We start from the raw sequence: 18,516 nt of genomic DNA, 5'->3' as shown, positions 1-18,516 counted from the left end.
CATTTCAAAGAAGATCAGGAGGGAGGAGACTAAGGAAAAATGTTCTTTAAAATGTTTTCAAATAAAGTGTGTACTGTGCATTTTGAGTCTTGGAGTTCAGAAGACAGCTGCTTCTGTTTGACTGTGGTCCATCATGAGGAGAGGAGTGGTGCAACTCTCCCTTTTTGGGGTTCTGGTGACTCTAGCTGCTGCACAACCAAAGAAGGTACGATCTGAGGGAACGATAACCACAAGAAAGACAACTGAATAAATAAATAAATGTGTATATTTTGAATATATATTTTTGGTTTTACTATTTAATGAAACAGACTTATTGTTTGTTCAATTATCAGTTTTGTTCTAACAGTTTGAACTCTGCTTCAGATAAATAGAACAAACTGAGTGAAGAGCCGTTGCTCTTTGAACCCTTAATGTTGTTTTGGGCTGATTGATTATCCACTGTCTGCATGTGTTTACATTGTTTGTGTTTGCAAAATGAAACTGCTGTATTGTAGCAGAAAAATTAAATAGTTTACTTAGTTATGAGGAAGGAAGATGATAATGTGCATTGTGATGTGATTAAAATTAAAATTTATTCATGCAGATTTAGCTAAAAACAAAATCATAAAACTATTACAAAATGAACTGTTGTTGTGGAAAAATCAAGACAGCAGCAGATTCATTTTTATGCCTTCACTGCAAATCTTTTGCTTGTCTGTTAAACCACAAAAACAGCAGGAATAAATTCACAAGTGAAATAAACTCTTTATATGTGACATAAAGAGACAAAAACGTATAGAAATGTCCCAAATGACAAGTCAACTGTAAGTTTATCACTATGATTATTTTATTTCCAAGTTCTTCTTTAAGCTGTGAATATGTTCCACTGTCTTTAAAAATAAACTCATTAATGTATATGAATAAAATATAAAAAGCCTTAACATAAAATGAGATACAGTTTGTTAGGGTCAAACTAAATGAAAACATTGTTGGTAAACATTTAGCACAAGGACAAATGTTCAGAGCTATTTTTTTTTCTTGTCAAATCCCACATGTTCAATATAAATATTCATAAAAACGTCTTTCAGTAAATAATGAGAATTTACAATGTGGTTATTAGAACTTAAAATGAGGAACATTATTCAGTGAAAAGTAAAAAACGTCATTTTGGTTGTATGTTTAAAGCTCCTATCTCTAGGCTTCTTTTCTAAACAGGTTCAAAGAGCAGATCAGAGTTCGAATGTGTTTTTAGCTTCCGAGGAGAATCTTTACCTGCATTTAACTCCACCAACAAATGTGTTTTTATACATGTATGCCTGACATTTTGTGAACAAACAAGTTGTTTTAAGTAACATGAAGTCTCTGTTTGCGATTATTGAGGCTGAGACGAGAAAAATAGATTTGGTTGATACTATTTCAAATGACGAATGTTATGTTTAGATTTAAATTGAATTAAATTGTTTGTTTTTTTGTCACAAGGAACTATTTATTTGCACTAGTTTCTAGTTGTGACTTTAGAAAATAAAATTGCACAGTTTATTCACATTTAAATGAGTCATTATGCATGCATTTATAGAAAAATTGCCCACATTTATTTATGTTTATGTGAATATGCAGATTGTGAAGAAAACAGTAACGTTTGCTGAAGGCTGGACATAATTTTGTCAAAGAAGAAGAAACAAGTTTAGAAAACAAAAAGAAAAAAAAGGATTAGTGATGTTACAAAAATGTAGAATCTGTCCTCTTTATCAGATAGTTTTGCCTCTAGTTGCGCAAATATTTTTTTTTTCTAAGTCAAATTGTAGAACATTTAATTGAGTTACTCATTATTTTTTAGGTGAACCTCATTTTCAACACAAAGTGCAGAGTAGCGTAACAAGTGACAACGGTCTGTGAAACACTATTTGTATGTTTGCCATTAGGACTTGTGTATGCAGAAAATATGAACTATTAGATCAATTCATATGAGTAGAGTTTGTCCACAGTCTATAATAAGGTTTCATCCATCAATGCAGAAAAATGAATTGTTTCTCAATTGGGTGTCTGCTGCTGAGTTGCTGTCTGTGTTTAAACAGGACGACTGGGACATTTACAGCTTTCACATCAACTCCACTGTGACCGGCCGATACGCCACCACCGTTATGACAAGCCGCGTTGTGAATCGCATGACTGAATCGAAAGAAGTTGAATTCCATGTTCAGATTCCCAAAAATGCCTTCATCAGTAAATTCACGATGTGAGTGGAAGAAAGACTTGTGACAGCGTCTGATATTTTGACATAACTACTATTTTGTGATAAATCGTTGTTCTAGTTTCAGATATTTTTTTCTCATGTCTTTAGGCTTATTGATGGTCAAATGTATGATGGAGTTGTAAAAACTAAGGAGCAGGCTCAGCAACAGTACACTCAGGCTGTGTCTCGTGGTCAGAGTGCTGGGATTGTCAGGTAACTCCGTCCCAATTCCCTCAGATAAATGTTTTTTCTGGTGTCCCACACTTTCTCTATGCATGTTTTTGAATATCTGCAGTCAGAAATATTTAAGATTGAAACGTCTAACATCTTGCAATAATTGCAGTTTCTGCTTTTGTTCTCAGCTCTGTAGGGAGAACCATGGAGGAATTTAAGACCTCTGTAACTTTGGCGGCCCACAAAAAGGTCACCTTTGAGCTCACTTACGAGGAGCTGCTGAAGCGAACCCATGGCAAATACGAGCTGCAGATCCACGCTCGCCCCATGCAGCCTGTCAAAGACTTCAAGGTTTATCGATGATGGTGAAAATAACATCAGTTGTGGTGATGAATGCTTCTAATTGCTTTGTTTTTCTAACTACAAGGTTGATGTGCACATTCACGAGAAAGCCGGCATCAGTTTCATTGATGTGAAAGGAGGACTGAGCACCAATGTCTTGGCTAATGCTATCACTAAAACACGTACAGATGAACAGGTACAGCTGGTCCTAAGACTATTGTCTCTTTTATCTTCAGTATAGCAGTTGGCTCAACATTTTAAGAAGTGAATTATGTTTTGTTTTTCTTCATTGCACATATGTTGCTCATGATGTAATGTATGCTATGGCACAAGGAATGAATGCCATTTTGTTTCCAGTTCTTAAAAGCAATTTAGAATACTGAACTCACTTAACTGACACTCTGGAAAGAAACACTACATTTCACTGTTGGATATGTTATATATAGTATTTTATCCGTTACCTGATAAAGTTTTGTTCTGATTGTGTTCTTATCTTATTTTGAAGGAATACATTTTCAGTATTTCAAGGTCTTTGATTATTGGGTTTTCTTTCTCTTCTGACTCTGAAAATAAGCAAATTATGTAGTTAATTAATGAACACAAAGTCCATCATAGCACCAATTTAAATGATTTCCCTTTATATTATCACTTAAATACACATCAAATAAATACACAAATGTGAACACAACAGTGCAAAGCCTCCTGTGTGACATAAGAAACATCCATCCATTTTCTTTCACCCTTGTCCCTCAGTGGGGTCGGGAGGGTTGCTGGTGCCCATCTCCAGCTAATGTTCTGGGCGAGAGGCAGGGTACACCCTGGACAGGTTGCCAGTCTGTCGCAGGGCAACACAGAGACACACAACCATGCACACACACACTCACACCTAGGGGCAATTTGGAAAGGCCAATTAACCTAACAGTCATGTTTAAAACAAAAAAAACAGTCATGTTTTTTTTGGACTGTGGGAGGAAACCGGAGTACCCGGAGAAAACCCACGCATGCACAGGGAGAACATGCAAACTCCATGCAGAAAGACCGGGGCCGGGAATCGAACCCAGAACCTTCGTGCTGCAAGGCAACAGATCTACCAACTGCGCCACTGTGCAGCCCGACATAAGAAACATAATTCTCTTATGTTGTTTCAGGCATGGGTGCATTTTTATCCTACGGTGGACCAACAGACAACTTGTGACAGCTGTGGAGAGCGGGGTCTGAATGGAGATCTGATTGTTGTTTATGACGTAAATCGAGGCAACAGATTGGGCGACATCAAGGTGAAACACTCCTGAAAACAGTTACTATTACAGTTAGATATGAAGATGTGTGTAGCTTAAAACATGACCAAAAAGTTGAAATATCTTTCACTCTTTCACTCATTTGCATGTTCTTACTTCTTCCAAGACTTTGGACGGATACTTTGTCCATCACTTTGCTCCATCAGACCTTCCCCGAATACCAAAGAACGTCGTCTTTGTTATAGATCGAAGTGGCTCAATGAACGGCAGAAAAATGCAACAGGTAAATTATTTCAAAGGCTTGTTACAATTAAACAAACAGTGTTTGATTCACCCAAAACAAATTTTGATCGACTGTTTCTTACCTGATTATTTATGTGTGTCTCTTCCACAGACCAGAACTGCTTTAATCCATATATTGAACGACCTGGCAGAAGACGACTTCTTTGGTCTTCTCAGTTTTGACAGCGAAATATCTCACTGGAGAAGAGAACTCGTTCAGGCCGTCAGTGCAAATTTAAAGGGTGCCAAGCAATTTGCACGTGGTATCACCGACAGAGGAAGTGAGATTTCTCAGTACACAGGAATACAAACATCTTGCAGCAGGGTGACAATTAATGAATTTTATTTTTACTTCTTTCAGCCACAGACATCAACGCAGCAGTGCTGGAAGGGGCTCGCATGCTGAATGCACATCCTAGAGAAGGCTCAGCTTCCATCCTAATACTTCTCACAGATGGAGACCCAACATCAGGTACATTTAAAACACACTCACATGCACTAGAATAAACACCTTCGAAATGTTAATTCAATAATGAGATATTTACTCTGTTGGTACTTAGTCCATTTTTTCCATTCACAATATATCACCATCCTGTTAAAATTATGAATATGTTAAAAGTTTTAATCATATATTTCTGTACATAGTCTTTTGACATGTCAGATGGCTGTCAGGTTTTACGAGGGTTGGAAATGTTTCTAGCAGTTTCTGGTGTCGTTCTAGGAGTGACAAATCACGAAGCAATACAATCAAATGTAAGACAGGCCATCGCAGGAAAGTTTCCTCTCTACTGCCTTGGTTTTGGATTTGATGTCAATTTTGAGTTCTTGGAGAAAATGTCTTTGGGGAACAATGGTGTAGCAAGAAGGATCTATGAAGACTCTGACGCTGATTTGCAGCTCAAGGTATCCTCCTCCATCTCACCAATACTCTTATCAATTTCCAACATTTGTATGCAGAAACCTGCCATCTTCACTGTATAAAACTATACATCAACAGGGCTTTTATGAAGAAGTGGCCACTCCTCTCCTAACAGACGTCACAATGATCTACGTCGGTGGAACCAATCTGACCCAGACTAATTTCAGTCAGTACTATAACGGCTCTGAGATCGTGGTGGCTGGTGAGATCATCGACAACAACGTAGAAAACTTTGTGCCAGAAGTTATTGCAATTTCAGTAAGGATCAATCTATAATGGACTTTTTTCTAGATTATTTTAAAAAGTTGTGCAATAACTTTAAAATTGTTTGTGCATTATGACAGAGTAAACAAAAAGTGACATTTTCTAACACAAACAACTCTGTGGATTCTTCTGCTGGAATTGCCGATGGACTTCTTCAAAGGGTTTGGGCTTATCTTACTGTGAAACAACTTCTGGAGAAAGAGTAAGTGGTACAATACGTCACATTTCATTTTTTATTTCTATTTTATTTAGGATTCTGTTTTCCAGTTTTCCACTACTGAATTGCCTTTGTGCCAAAACAAAACTCTTGGTATTGATGGTAAATTTTTAGTCAAACTGATGGGAGAGAGGATGGAATTGACAGAAGGCAGATACATCAGCACACCATATAGACAGCCCCACCCATAAAAGATAATCAGTAAGACAAAAATAATCAAATAAATATTTCGCCTTAGCTTTTACCATTTATTCCGTGGTGTAAAGTTCCAGCTAAAACGCTGGATTCAGCTGTGGAGGAAGCAGCAGTAGTAGTGAGTACATTAGTAGTAGAAGGGGACGCAGAAGCAGCAGTACAGTAACGGGAGAGGCGGAGGAAGCGCTGCTCCCCACACTGAGCAGCATGAGTCCCTGCTATCTGGAGAGCCGACAGCCAGCTGGATCTAACCTCAGTGGTCCATTCTGAGCAGCCATCTGCTAACCAACTGGGAGTTTAAAAATAAAGAGCAAATTTGCTGAAATTATATATTATCTTATTGTATCACCCTGGAAAGAAGAACATTTCAAATGACTAATTCACAGCTAAAAATGAATAATCATGATGGCTGAATCTAATTGCAGCTCCATGAATGTTATAGTCATTGTAAAAAGGAAGTGCGCTCTAGAGTTTCACATTTTAAAAGCAGCTGTCAGACAAAAATATACCATCTGAATGACAATGTTCACGATCTTGGATGAAAAGCATAAACATTCAAAGCGTAAAAGTGGCCAATGTTTTGCTGCTGTTTATCTCAGTTGTCACATTGTAATTGCTACGATGCAGGCTGCTGGTATCTGGACCTGAGAAAGAGAAAGTGAAGAGCAACGCCTTGGAGCTGTCCCTGAAGTACAGCTTTGTGACCCCACTCACTTCCATGGTGGTCACCAAGCCACAGGGGGAGGACATGGATGTCCTCCACAAACCCAAAGAGGGTGACGGACCCCGGTTCGACAGTTACGCCACACCAGCCAACAGTAAATGTCTCCTTCTCTGCCTTCTTTTTTATGGAATCAATGACAGTAAGATGCATCATGATGAAATGATGATAAAGCATTTTTTTTAAAATAATCATTTAGATTAAATGTCTATCTTTGAAAAATTGGACGCACAGCAGGGTAAATGTGTTCCCTTTAATCTGTAATATTAGGCAAATATAAAACAAAAAAGAGTCTTTGAAAACGATAACTCAGATTATATTGTGTGAAAAATGCTTGATTTTTCTTGGACATACAGTTTAATTTAACAAAAAATACAGCAAAAGTATGGAGAGCCATTTCAGCCAAAATAAAATAAATAAATAAATGAGTAAAATAAATAAATGAGTAAAAAAATAAATAAATGGCTAAAGTAAATAAATAAATGAGTAATCAGCATCTTTATTCCCATTTATATTTATTCCCAAATTTATTTCTACCTGGCCTTGCCAATTATTTATTTATTTATTTATTTATTTATTTATTTATTTATTTATTTATTTATTTATTTATTTATTTAATTTTTCCTGAAATGTCTCTCCATACAAAAGCAGCCTTGATTAAACAGTTACAATTTTAATTTACCATGTTTAAATTAAGTTTGATAAAAAAAAAAAATGAAAATAAAGAGTTACGGCGGCCATTCGCTCTGCTGTCTCATAGAAGATGGCTGACGCTGTTACGTACGACTCAGCGCTCCATGAGGCGTCTACGTATGGGCCCACAATATGGAAGACTTCTTCTTCACCAACACACTGCACGCCTATTCGTGCACTGCTGCCTCTCACTGGTGGAGATGGTGTATTGCACTACTTAAAACAGCCTTAAATAATGTTTCAAATGCTAAGTTCACAAGTGCTTTGTAGACATCTTGCTGTAAAACTTTAGGATCAATTAAATTAAGAAATTTAAGACTAAACAAAATGGCAGAGCAATATAATATTACCACATAAAGCTAGCTTTAAAAATAGGTATGGGCCCACAATAGGGGCCCACAATATAGGTATTTTTAAGCTTTAAAAATACCTATTTTTAAAGCTTAATTGGTAATACTTTTATAACAAATTTATGTAAGATCATGATTTCTTGGTTAATGTCAAGTTGTCATAACAAAGACGTTTTGAATAATGTCAACTTTGTATTAAAGGTGTCATGATTTACCAAATGACACTTTATGACAACAGTCATATATATTCATGAAGACTTATTCATGTTCTTCACAGGTGTTATGCCAGTCTTATTTACACCCCTTCAAATAAAGTGCTACCAAAGTGTTAAACCCAGTGGTACTTCGTTACTGTACTTAAGTACAATTTTCGTGTATCTGTACTTTACTTAAGTAAATTTAATAATGGATGCTTTCTACTTTTACTCCACTACATTTTACAGTAAGTATCTGTACTTTCTACTTCACTACATTTCAACAAAACTGTCGCGTTACTCGTTACATCCAAGTCGCATTGCTCTTTTTTTTCCCGTTAAAATGTGAAGTTCAGGGACTTAAGGTGGCGCCGTGAAATCCAAGCAATAACGTGACTTACGTGTCTGTTGTCACCCATCGCCTCCACCTTTATGCGCACACGAAGCTCCAAGACATGCGCAGTGGTTTCCTCTGAGCGGGAGGGGGATGTCCGTCTAATCGTCAGTAATATAATAGCGCTGCATAAATTGATATAGCTACATGTAAAATCAGCAGCGCTTCGCTTTCACAGACGGTGGGGGACTTCATCCAACTTTTAGCGTCTCTTGGAAGGAAAGCTTAAAGAAAGGTAAGCTCCGTGGACATGATGTTAGCAAAGCTAGCTGTACAGAGACACATGTTGCATCTGCGATGAAAAAAAGTTGTCACTCATGCACTGAATTATTGTGTGGAGGTGTTGACTGAGGTGTCGCATTTATGGGACAACGCTGGTACCAAAGTGCGATATAGTGATATGACATTCAGGAGCGATCCGATTCTTCTGGATGGATCTTTACTGATTAAATTTATTTCAGCTCTAAGCATTAAATATCTAGTTTTTTTGTGGGAATGTGAATCTTTCAGATCAATTTGAGAAGTAATTTTGATAGGTAAAAGTAACATTTTTTGTGTCATGTAGTGCGGGGTGCTGGTTTTGACCTGGTCTTGGGTTGGTGGTCTTGACTACAACACTGCTACTGGCTCCTTGGTTGCCTGTCCTCTCCCACCCACCTTCTTTCCATCCCCTTTCTGTTGGATTTCTTTAAAAATAAATGCCACTAGTGGCAAAAAAAGTAAAGTTCATGTTATGTTAGGACAGGAGACCAGATGTTTTCATCCCTGAAATTGTGATGCATAGAATCACATATCTAAGTCTAAACTATGTTACAGAGTAAACACAACATGCTTTATCTGTGGCGTTGTTCATTAAAATGGCACATTTCTAATGTATTAAAATTAAATACGATCGGTACGCTTAATGAGGAAGATGGCGGCGGCGGCAGCAACAGCAGGAGTTTACCGTCCTGACAATGCCTCTTTTCGCAGAAAACCTGAAGTCTACAATACTACATGCGGTAAAGTGATTGTGGAAGATGAGTTCTTACATTTTATCTCTGCCAAGATAAAAACACTGCCGCACGATGACATTGTTTTGTTGGCTACAAACAATTTCTCATCTGACTGGATTGAAGAGTCCAAACGTCTCCTGTATGAACTATGCCCAGCAAAACAGCGTAACATCAAACATAAGGGCGCACAGAAAGATGTAAATAATGTGAAGGATTGCTTGAAGTTGTTAAACGAGCGTGGTGAGAATATTCCCCGTTTTGTTTCGCACTACCTGGACGACCTTCCACCTGTTGGCTTCGGCAGCATTGATGCCTCGGCTCTGCTCGGTAGAATGGAGCGTCTAAGCCAGGAAGTCTCTGTGCTAAGAGGAGCTATGGAAGCTCAGGCCACTGTGAGCGAAAATCTTGGACGAGCAACGGTGAATTTGGAGCGCCGGCTGACGGATATTGAAACACCTCATGAATCTAGTCGGGCTAACGAACCCGTGAATGGATCGACGCAAACTGAGGCGCAATTGGAAGGGCTACGTGGAGAAGATGCTAAACGGCAGCAACCAGAAGACGCTTCCACTCAACAAGTCCTGTCTCCGGCTTGGAGTACTGTTTTGAAGGAAGGGAAGCCGAAGCCCCAGAAACCCTTGAAGGGAGCTGTGTCACTGGGACATGGAATACAAAATCGTCGAAAGCGGGAGCAACGCAAAGGAGGAATTATTGGCACTGGCACAGCGAATAACATCCCAGTGGTTAAAACCAAGCTGGTAAGTGTCTTTGCTACGAAATTCTCTCCCGACCTCAATGCTGATCTCTGCGTGCCTATCTGACAGAGAAACTTGGCCAATCGGTGACATGCAGGAAGATAGACTCGATGCATAACCGATTTAGCTCGTTTCATATAACTGCAGAGTGCTCTGAAGTTACAGAAATGTACGATCCAAAACTCTGGCCATCGGGTGTGTATGTGCGTCGCTACTTTGAGGCGCGCAGATCAAAAAATAACAGTATCCGTTTGGCTCAAACATCAGAGACTGGTGTACTGCAGCAAGAAAACGTATCTGCATCTGTAGCACCGCAGATGAGCAACGGCCACGCAGATCCTGATCAATAAATGACTGATATTAATATTGTGTCATATAATGCGCGAGGTCTGCGTGTTGGACACAGTGAAACAGACAGAGCACGTCGCTTTGTGGTGGACAAATTACTGGAGACTTGTGATGTACTATGTGTGCAGGAGACATTCTTAGCTAAACAGGACCTGGAGAAGCTGAACTGCATACATAAAGACTTTTATGGCGCTGGTGAATCCACTACCGACCTTAGCACCAGAATAATTCGGGGAAGGATAGCCGGTGGTGTTGCAATATTGTGGCACAAAAAATATGATCAGCTGGTTAATGTGATTAGATTGGATGTGGATTGGGCCATTGGACTTAAGCTCACCTGTGGAGATAAAAACTTTATTGTTCTGAACATATACACACCTTATGAATGTCCTCAAAACGAAGATGAATTTCTTAATAGATTGTCTTTTATTATGTCTTTTATGCAAGATAATCCATCTACTTGCTTTTTTATTGTGGGGGATTTAAATGCAGATGTCACAGATAATCATTTTATATTTGCTAAGCATTTAATGCAATTCTGTCTCAACAATGGCTTAATCCTTTCTAGTAAGGTGCTTTTGCCTAACGACAGTTATACCTATATTAGTGATGCATGGCATACAACCTCATGGTTAGATCATTGTATCTGTACAGCTGATGCTCATGACTCCATCCAGGGCATTCGTGTCAACTATGAATTTGCCACCAGTGATCATATACCATTTTCCTTATGTGTAACCATGAATTCCATACCTTCTGTTTTGCTTGCAGACTATAATACAAGCATAGGAAAAATAGCATGGGATATCTTGACTGACAAAGATCTATCAGATTATTGTTATCGAACGAACAACATGTTTAGCAATATATACTTACCAAAGGGAGCAATCTCGTGCCGTGATATGAATTGTAAAGACCCCCAACATGGTATTGAGTTATGTACCTTGTATGAGAATGTTGTGAAGTCCCTCCTTACCTCAAGCAAGCCACTGCATAAAACCAGCTCACATAGCACCAAGCCAGGCTGGAACGACTATGTAAGAGAACATCATGCAGAGGCCAGAAGGGCTCTTAAAGCATGGGTCGATTCAGGTAAACAGAGACATGGCCCCTTGTTTGAATACAAAAAACAAGCAAATGCAAATTTTAAATATGTTTTAAGATTTATAAGGAGAAATGAAAATACTATGAGGTCTGACTCTCTTGCTAAAAAGTTAGGAAATAATAATGTTAAGGACTTTTGGAAAGAAATAAAGAAAGTAAATAACTGCAAAACATCACTTCCAGCAACTATTGATGGTGTTAGTGGTGTAAAAGACATCACTCAGTTATGGAAGGAGCACTACAGTGCACTGTTTAATTGTGTCAAAAGTGACACTTTTGAAATGACAAATATTCACAGTAATGAGAATGTGAATGCATCCCCACAAGAAATAGATCATGCAATTGTGACACTGAAAGACACCAAGGCCTGTGGGATGGATAACATTTCCTCTGAGCATTTGAAAAATGCAAGTAAGAAACTTTGCGCATTACTTTCTATGTGTTTCACTGGCTGTCTAGTACATGGTCTGTTACCTAATTCAATGTTATCTGTCATTCTGGTACCAATTATTAAAGATAAAGCAGGTAAGATTAGCTCTTTGGAGAATTACCGACCCATAGCTTTAGCTAGTAGTTTGTCGAAAGTTTTAGAAAGAGTCCTTTTAAATGGGCTGGAAGAGTTTCTCTTGACCTCCGATAATCAATTCGGTTTTAAACCCAAACATGGCACAGACATGTGTATTTTTGCACTACAGGAGATTTTAGACTTGTATAATTTGCACAACACTACAGTATTTATGTGTTTTATTGATGCCTCTAAAGCATTTGATTGTGTGAATCACCAAAAACTGTTCGGAAAGTTAGAAAGCAGAGATGTACCCAAATATCTAATTAGAATTCTGGTCTACTGGTATGGTCATCAATCAATGTTTGTTAAATGGGCCAACACAATGTCTGATTCGTTTAAAGTTGGTAACGGAGTAAGGCAGGGAAGTTTACTGTCCCCTTTCCTTTTTAACATCTACATGGATGAACTATCAAAGCGCCTGAATTGTTGTAAAACAGGTTGTATAGTTGGTGGCCGCATAATCAATCACATAATGTATGCAGATGATTTGGTAATCTTAAGTCCATATAGTGCTGGCCTTCAACAACTATTAAGGCTCTGTTCCCAATATGGTTGTGACTTTGACATCAAATATAATGCTAAGAAAAGCAATGTTATGATTGTTAGAAGTAGGGCAGATAAGCATCTGATAACCCCTGACTTCTCTTTATCTGGCATTGTCCTCAACAGATGCAATGAAATTAAATATTTGGGACATTACATAACTGATGACCTGTCTGATGATTGTGACATTCGTAGGCAGTATTGTATGATGTATGCACAAGCTAATACTTTGGTCAGAAAGTTTAGTATGTGTTCATCCTCTGTGAAGATAGCTCTTTTTAAAGCTTTTTGCACTTCACTTTACACGGCCCATCTGTGGCGAAGATACAACAAAAGTAGCCTGCAGAAACTTTATGTGGCCTACAATGACGGCATGAGGCTCCTACTCAGAGTGCCTAGATGGAGCAGTGCTAGCCATATGTTTGTACATAATAATGTTCCCACATGCGCAGCTGTGCTCAGGAATCTCATGTATAGATGTATGTGTAGATTTTCTGTGTCATGCAATAATATAATTGCAATTTTAGTAAATCCTGTTTTTAGTACAGTGAGATTTTTCTCAAGATTGTGGAAACATTGGTGTCATCATTTATTTGTGACTCAGTGAATGTCATGTTTTTTTATTTATTTTTTATTTTATTTTATTTTTATTTTATTATTTTTCTCTTATTTCCTTTTTTTATGGACCTTTTTGGTCTGGAATAAAGATTGATTGATTGATTGATTGATTGATTGATTGATATTAGCGATTAGGTAATCCATTCAGCAAGTACTTTTACTTTTAATACTTAAGTATTTTTAAAAGCCAGTACTTTTTTTACTTTTACTTAAGTACAAATGTTAATGTGGTAGTTTACCTTTACTTGAGTACATTTTTGTCTGTGTATTTGTACTTTTACTTATGTACATTTTTTGAGTACTTTCTCTACCACTGGTTAAACCCATATATTTTTGGAATAATTGGCATATCCCTGTCTACAGTTCACGTTAATGTGCAGAATAAAACCTCAATATAACTTTTTAATTTTCTATGTGATTTTAACATTATCTTTTCTTTGTTTTGAATAGGACGTGTTATGCTCGTTCGACGTCCTGGTCAACATGGTATAATAGGCCACACACTGTCATGAGAATAATCACATAAAATCAGCTTATAGAGAAAGTCCAGTTTCTCTATAAACAGTTTATGTGTGTCTGCAGAATAAAACTATCTCAATATAAATTTGAAATTCACATATATATGTGATTTTAACGTTATCTTTGTTTTGAATAGGACGCGTTGGGCTCCCTGGACATCCTGGTTCATACGGTATAATAGGCCACACACTGTCATGAGAATAATCACATAAAATCAGAGCTTATAGAGAAAGTCCAGTTTCTCTGTAAACAGTTTATGTGAAATTATCTCAATATCATTTTGAAATGAACGGATGTGTGTGATTTTAACGTTATTGTCTCTTTGTTTTGAATAGGACACTTACGACCTCGTAATTCTCCTCCTTCACATGACGACAGAGAGATTAGAAGTAATGCACGAGACCTAGTTTCTCAACATTGTGTCTAAATAAAATTAATGTAGCACTAGTGCAACCAGTCACTAGAAGAAAGAGAAAAAATGTCTTTGTGATATGTTTGGATAATCAGAGTGAATGCAGCACAGAGAAGGAGGGGAGAAATGTAGAAAAGTTGAAGCCTGAACCATTTGAAAATCATTATAATGCTCTGACATGAAGCTTTCTAGGAATCAATTAAGGGAGACAAACCTCTGTTTAAGTGTCTGATAGGCAAATCTGAGTTTTAGCAATAATATGGTTTGACCACATTTTTAACTGCAACCTGTGCATGTTATTTGAAACAACACATTTTTTAAGATTCATACACTCATAACACAGCATGCGATCCGTTTATGGCAGATCATCACTTTTTGGCACAACACCAGCAAATTTCAGCTCATTAAATCACTTAAAGCACTTTTTCAGTGTCTGGTACATTTCTGCTTCATAAAAGAGCTGCGCTTACTGAATTGATTAATTATTTACAAAATCCATATTGCTTTCAGCGACAGTTAATTTAAAAAAGTGAAAAGGTAAAACACTTTTATAATTATCTAGTACTTATTGTTTCTAGTGGTTATTGTTCCTTTTGAAGGTCTGATAAATGACTGCGTAATTTCAATATTATGACCTCTTTCTTTTCAGGGTGGTCCTCGCGTTCAATTGATTTATCGGCTGATTACGATGACTCAAGTATGACACATCACACAAAATTTCTACTATAAGCAGCACTGCAAAAAGCATTTCTTGATATCGTCAATGATAAAATCAAGGTTTTCCATTTTTTTAAATCAAAAAAATGAATTCATTTAGACGAAATGTCTATTTTTGAAATCTTACATGGCACCTTTAGATATTTTTTGTACATGAATTCCTAGCAAAATAATAATAGATGTTACATGTTACATGAGCGACTTGTTTAGGGCCATCCCCCAGCAGCTTAACAAATTCAAGTCAAAATTGTAATTTTTGTCAGGCCACTCCAAAACCTTGATTTTGTATTTTTTAGCCAGTCAGAGAGGGTTTTGCTGGTGTGCTGTGAATAATCTTAGTGACAAAAAAACAAAGTACGTCTGATGTTCAGAAAGGAGAAAGTTTGGCCCTCATGGTTCCATTAATTATGACACTTTGGCCTGAAAAGAGCAAATATGGAAAAAATACTTTGACACAGCACCTTAGCTCACCTCATGTTGTCAGGCAGGTTCTAGTTACATGATGTCTCGATTCTAGAAATCTGCCTTTAATCAGTACAATCAATGAAATTAAATGTATAAGCTATAAATGGGTTAATGTTACTTAATATCTAAACTAAATTAATAAATAATAAATGAGGTGACAAGTTTCATTGATAGAATTTGTTTGTTCTGAAACCTAATTGTGACAGAAAACAAAAAAATAAACAAAATACTTTTTCATAGTGATGTAAATACTAAACTGGTTAAAGCAACTGGTTAAAGAAATCTCCTCTTCTCTGAGATTAAGTTTTCAATAGATCAAACTTTGTTTACAGATATTTACGCCACTAATGTTGCGATGGCTCAGCCGACGGAAACGGAGATGACAACAACACCTGGTAACGTATTATGTATCCATTAGTTATGACACTTTGGCCTGAATATTTTGTATTCTGTTCTTTTTTATAATTTTTATTTTTTATTTTGGAGCAAAAATAGTTATGTAGGTTTACCGCCTACATAACTTCAGAAAAGTGATTACTTTTTCAAACTGTCTGGTAGCGCAATTGGCAACCCTGTTGAAGAAATATAGGGAGAAATTAGCATAATAAGGACAAATTGATCTGAAATTGATGAAATAACATGAGAAAACAGATCAGACAAAACATAGAATGCTACTCTAAAATGAAAAACAATAAACTATACAGTAAGTTATACTGTATTGAGTTTTTCCTTTTCAGTACTGAAAAAAAAGAGAATATGTGATCCGTCTTAAGTAGTTTAGAAGTAATTTATTAAGGAAGTTTATCCAATTTAAGTTAAATAAATAAATGTAACTCAGTTACTTGTGATCATTTGAAGCTATTTGTTTAAGTTAGACCTGCATTCTTTTTTATAAGAATAATAATCATCATCAAATTTCCGAAATTGAAACTCAGATTATTTCCTCTGTTGCTGGAATGAATGATCGTGTCGGTTTATGACATCTGTTTTTTTATACAAACCTTTTCTCTCCGTCCAGCTCCTGTTTCTCACAGATTTTTGCGGAAAGCTGAAAATCAGCCTCTTCCACTTTGCTTTGATGTCAGTGAAGCTGCCATTTTCAAACTGCTTCACCATCCAAGCAAGGGTTCGTAACGTTTCTATTTGTGTCATTTCAAGATGAGATGTTTGTTTTCAAAACTTCCATGTTAAAATGGTCTCCACCTTTATTTGATGTTCTTGGTATCAGAGCTGTTTGTAAATGGCAAGCTGGATTCGCTAACAAACGGAGGCTTCACTAAGATCGTTATTCACTTCAGCGCTGACCAGCACATTGAGGTTGATCCAGAGGGAATCAGACTTCATCAGGGACAGACCACGACGCTGTACACTGGACAGGATCTCATCACAGCTGGACGGTGACCTTCTTTCATTTACATCTTCCTTCTAAGAAACAACAATTATCTTCAAATTTAACACTGGGCTTTTTGCAATAGATTTTTTTTTAATTATCACTAGTTTCTGAATTAGAGTGTGCAAAGGATCTTGATTAAAATTCTACTTAATGGTACTTTTGGTGTATTTGTCGTGATAAAATGACAGATTTCCAGTCCACGAATGCTCCAAAAGAGATTTGGACCTTCTTACCAGAGCTAATGTGATTTTCTAAAGGCTGGAAAACAGAAGTTAATCTTAGGCTGTGTGCATTTTTCTAGTCTTACAGTGATCTTGCGTGTCAAAGAAATAGATGTTGCGGTTGAGGACGTGCGTTTGGTTATCTTCATTCACGAGAAGGATGGGAACAAATTCCTCTGGCCTGTTTTGCGGCAGACGCCATCTGCCGACGACACTGAAGGACTTTTAGGTGAGTAAAAAGTTGTTGTTTTTTTCCCAATTGTGAACGTTTGGAAAAGATTCACCGACTGTAGCTTGCAGCGCATCTAAACACAGTATCTCAAGATTATTCTGTGACAGCTTTTTAATGCTAAGTCCTGCATGTTTGAGTGCAGCTTTAAAACCAGCAGACTATCAGGTGCGTCTGCAACAATCTGATGGGAAACTGAAGCTCAAAGACAGAGAGGCTCCTGCTGTCAGGTATATTTTGCATTCTGTTCTTTTTTATAATTAAATTTTTTTTTGGCAACAAAAATAGAGTTGTTTAATTCTCTTTTTATTCCCAGATCCTCTGCAACTGACTACAGCATTGCCAATCCTGTGCCAATGAACTGTTGGCTGGTGGGAGCTGACTTTGCCCTGGAGAGGACTTTGAATGATTACTTTGTTGCTCAACTTTAACTGGAAGCTATAATGAATAACCAAATGCACATTTAAAACAACATTACCAGCATTCAAATGCCTATTTGTCAGCATCAGTGAAAAAATTATACCTTTCTAAAGTATGTTTAAAGAAATTTAAACAGAAATAAAAAACGTTTGTACCATTAAAGGAGGTGAAAGGAGCAAAAATGAAACCCATTAATGTTCAATAACCTTATCAAACACTGTTTTAATGCATATAGATCCTGGAAGACTTTTGTTGTTATTGATTGCTGTTTGTTTAATTCCTTTGTTCAGAATTCCTTTATCTGAATAAAGGAATTCAGATATTTTATATTTTTGAGATCATATAAGGTGATCTCAAAAATATTAAAGGTGACCCCTCAGATCTTCTGGTTCTGGGGATGCAGAGCAGACGCAGCATTCAGTTTCTGTGCACCACAGATTTGGAACAAACTTCCAGAAAACTGTAAAACAGCTGAAACACTGGGTGCCTTTAAATCTCAACTTAAAACCCACCTGTTTAGAGTTGCTTATGGCTAAATTAGGGTTAGAGTGCGGGTTTTGTTGTCTTCGATGTTTTTAATGTTTTTATCTTTACTTTTAATATCTTTTTATTTCTCTTTCTCGCTGTTTCCGTTTTAATGATGCAAAGCCCCCCGGAAAACATCCCAGTTAAACGACGTTTAACTAAAGTCCTACGGGGTTTAGAGTCCCAGTTGACGGCATTCAACTAAAAACCTAGAGGTTGGAGTCCTTGTCAAATGGTGTTTTTGAGGGTTAGAGTCCCAGTTAAACGACGTTTAACTGAAGTCCTAAAAGGGGTGCGGGTTTTAATGTTTTTATCTTTTTTAATCTTTTTCAAAATCTCTTTCTCACTGTTTATTCAATGTCACATGCTGTTTTTATTTTAATTATGTAGAGCACTTTGAAATGCCTTGCTGCTGAAATGTGCTATACAAATAAAATTTGATTGATTGATATAAGGGTTCTGGCTCATATATCGTTTCTTTCTCTCTGT

At 37.0% G+C, this 18,516-nt stretch overlaps 1 protein-coding gene across 2 annotated transcripts; it reads left to right on the top strand.

Annotated features, from left to right (window-relative positions):
• Window positions 1–52: 52 nt before the first annotated feature.
• On the top strand, window positions 53–18,483 carry LOC103465113 (inter-alpha-trypsin inhibitor heavy chain H3-like). Of its 2 annotated transcripts, XM_008409686.3 has the most exons (23): window positions 53–205; window positions 2,055–2,215; window positions 2,321–2,425; window positions 2,575–2,737; window positions 2,814–2,924; window positions 3,877–4,005; window positions 4,133–4,249; window positions 4,361–4,529; window positions 4,610–4,720; window positions 4,970–5,151; window positions 5,246–5,425; window positions 5,512–5,633; window positions 6,471–6,661; window positions 13,577–13,612; window positions 13,782–13,817; window positions 13,981–14,034; window positions 14,707–14,754; window positions 15,572–15,634; window positions 16,258–16,365; window positions 16,468–16,636; window positions 16,934–17,082; window positions 17,228–17,312; window positions 17,399–18,483. In XM_008409686.3, the coding sequence occupies exons 1-23, from the start codon at window positions 134–136 to the stop codon at window positions 17,511–17,513; spliced, it is 2,676 nt and encodes an 891-aa protein (XP_008407908.1). In that variant the 5' UTR covers window positions 53–133; the 3' UTR covers window positions 17,514–18,483. The 2 variants fall into 2 exon arrangements, with proteins under 2 accessions (XP_008407908.1, XP_081463265.1); XM_081607139.1 differs by lacking the exons at window positions 13,577–13,612; window positions 13,782–13,817; window positions 13,981–14,034.
• The last annotated feature ends 33 nt before the right edge of the window (window positions 18,484–18,516 follow it).

Source organism: Poecilia reticulata, chromosome 5, assembly GCF_904066995.2.
Source record: "Poecilia reticulata chromosome 5, P_reticulata-male-v2, whole genome shotgun sequence".
Taxonomy (NCBI): Eukaryota; Metazoa; Chordata; class Actinopteri; order Cyprinodontiformes; family Poeciliidae; genus Poecilia; species Poecilia reticulata.
This window is presented reverse-complemented; position numbering and strand designations above follow the sequence as displayed.

Excerpts from the sequence above, each read along its gene's own strand:
- LOC103465113 (XM_008409686.3), top strand. The coding sequence starts at position 134 with ATGAGGAGAGGAGTGGTGCAACTCTCCCTTTTTGGGGTTCTGGTGACT. Across the intron at positions 2,426-2,574 it reads CAGAGTGCTGGGATTGTCAG|CTCTGTAGGGAGAACCATGG; the intron begins GTAACTCCGTCC and ends TTTTGTTCTCAG. Across the intron at positions 17,083-17,227 it reads CGACACTGAAGGACTTTTAG|CTTTAAAACCAGCAGACTAT; the intron begins GTGAGTAAAAAG and ends GTTTGAGTGCAG.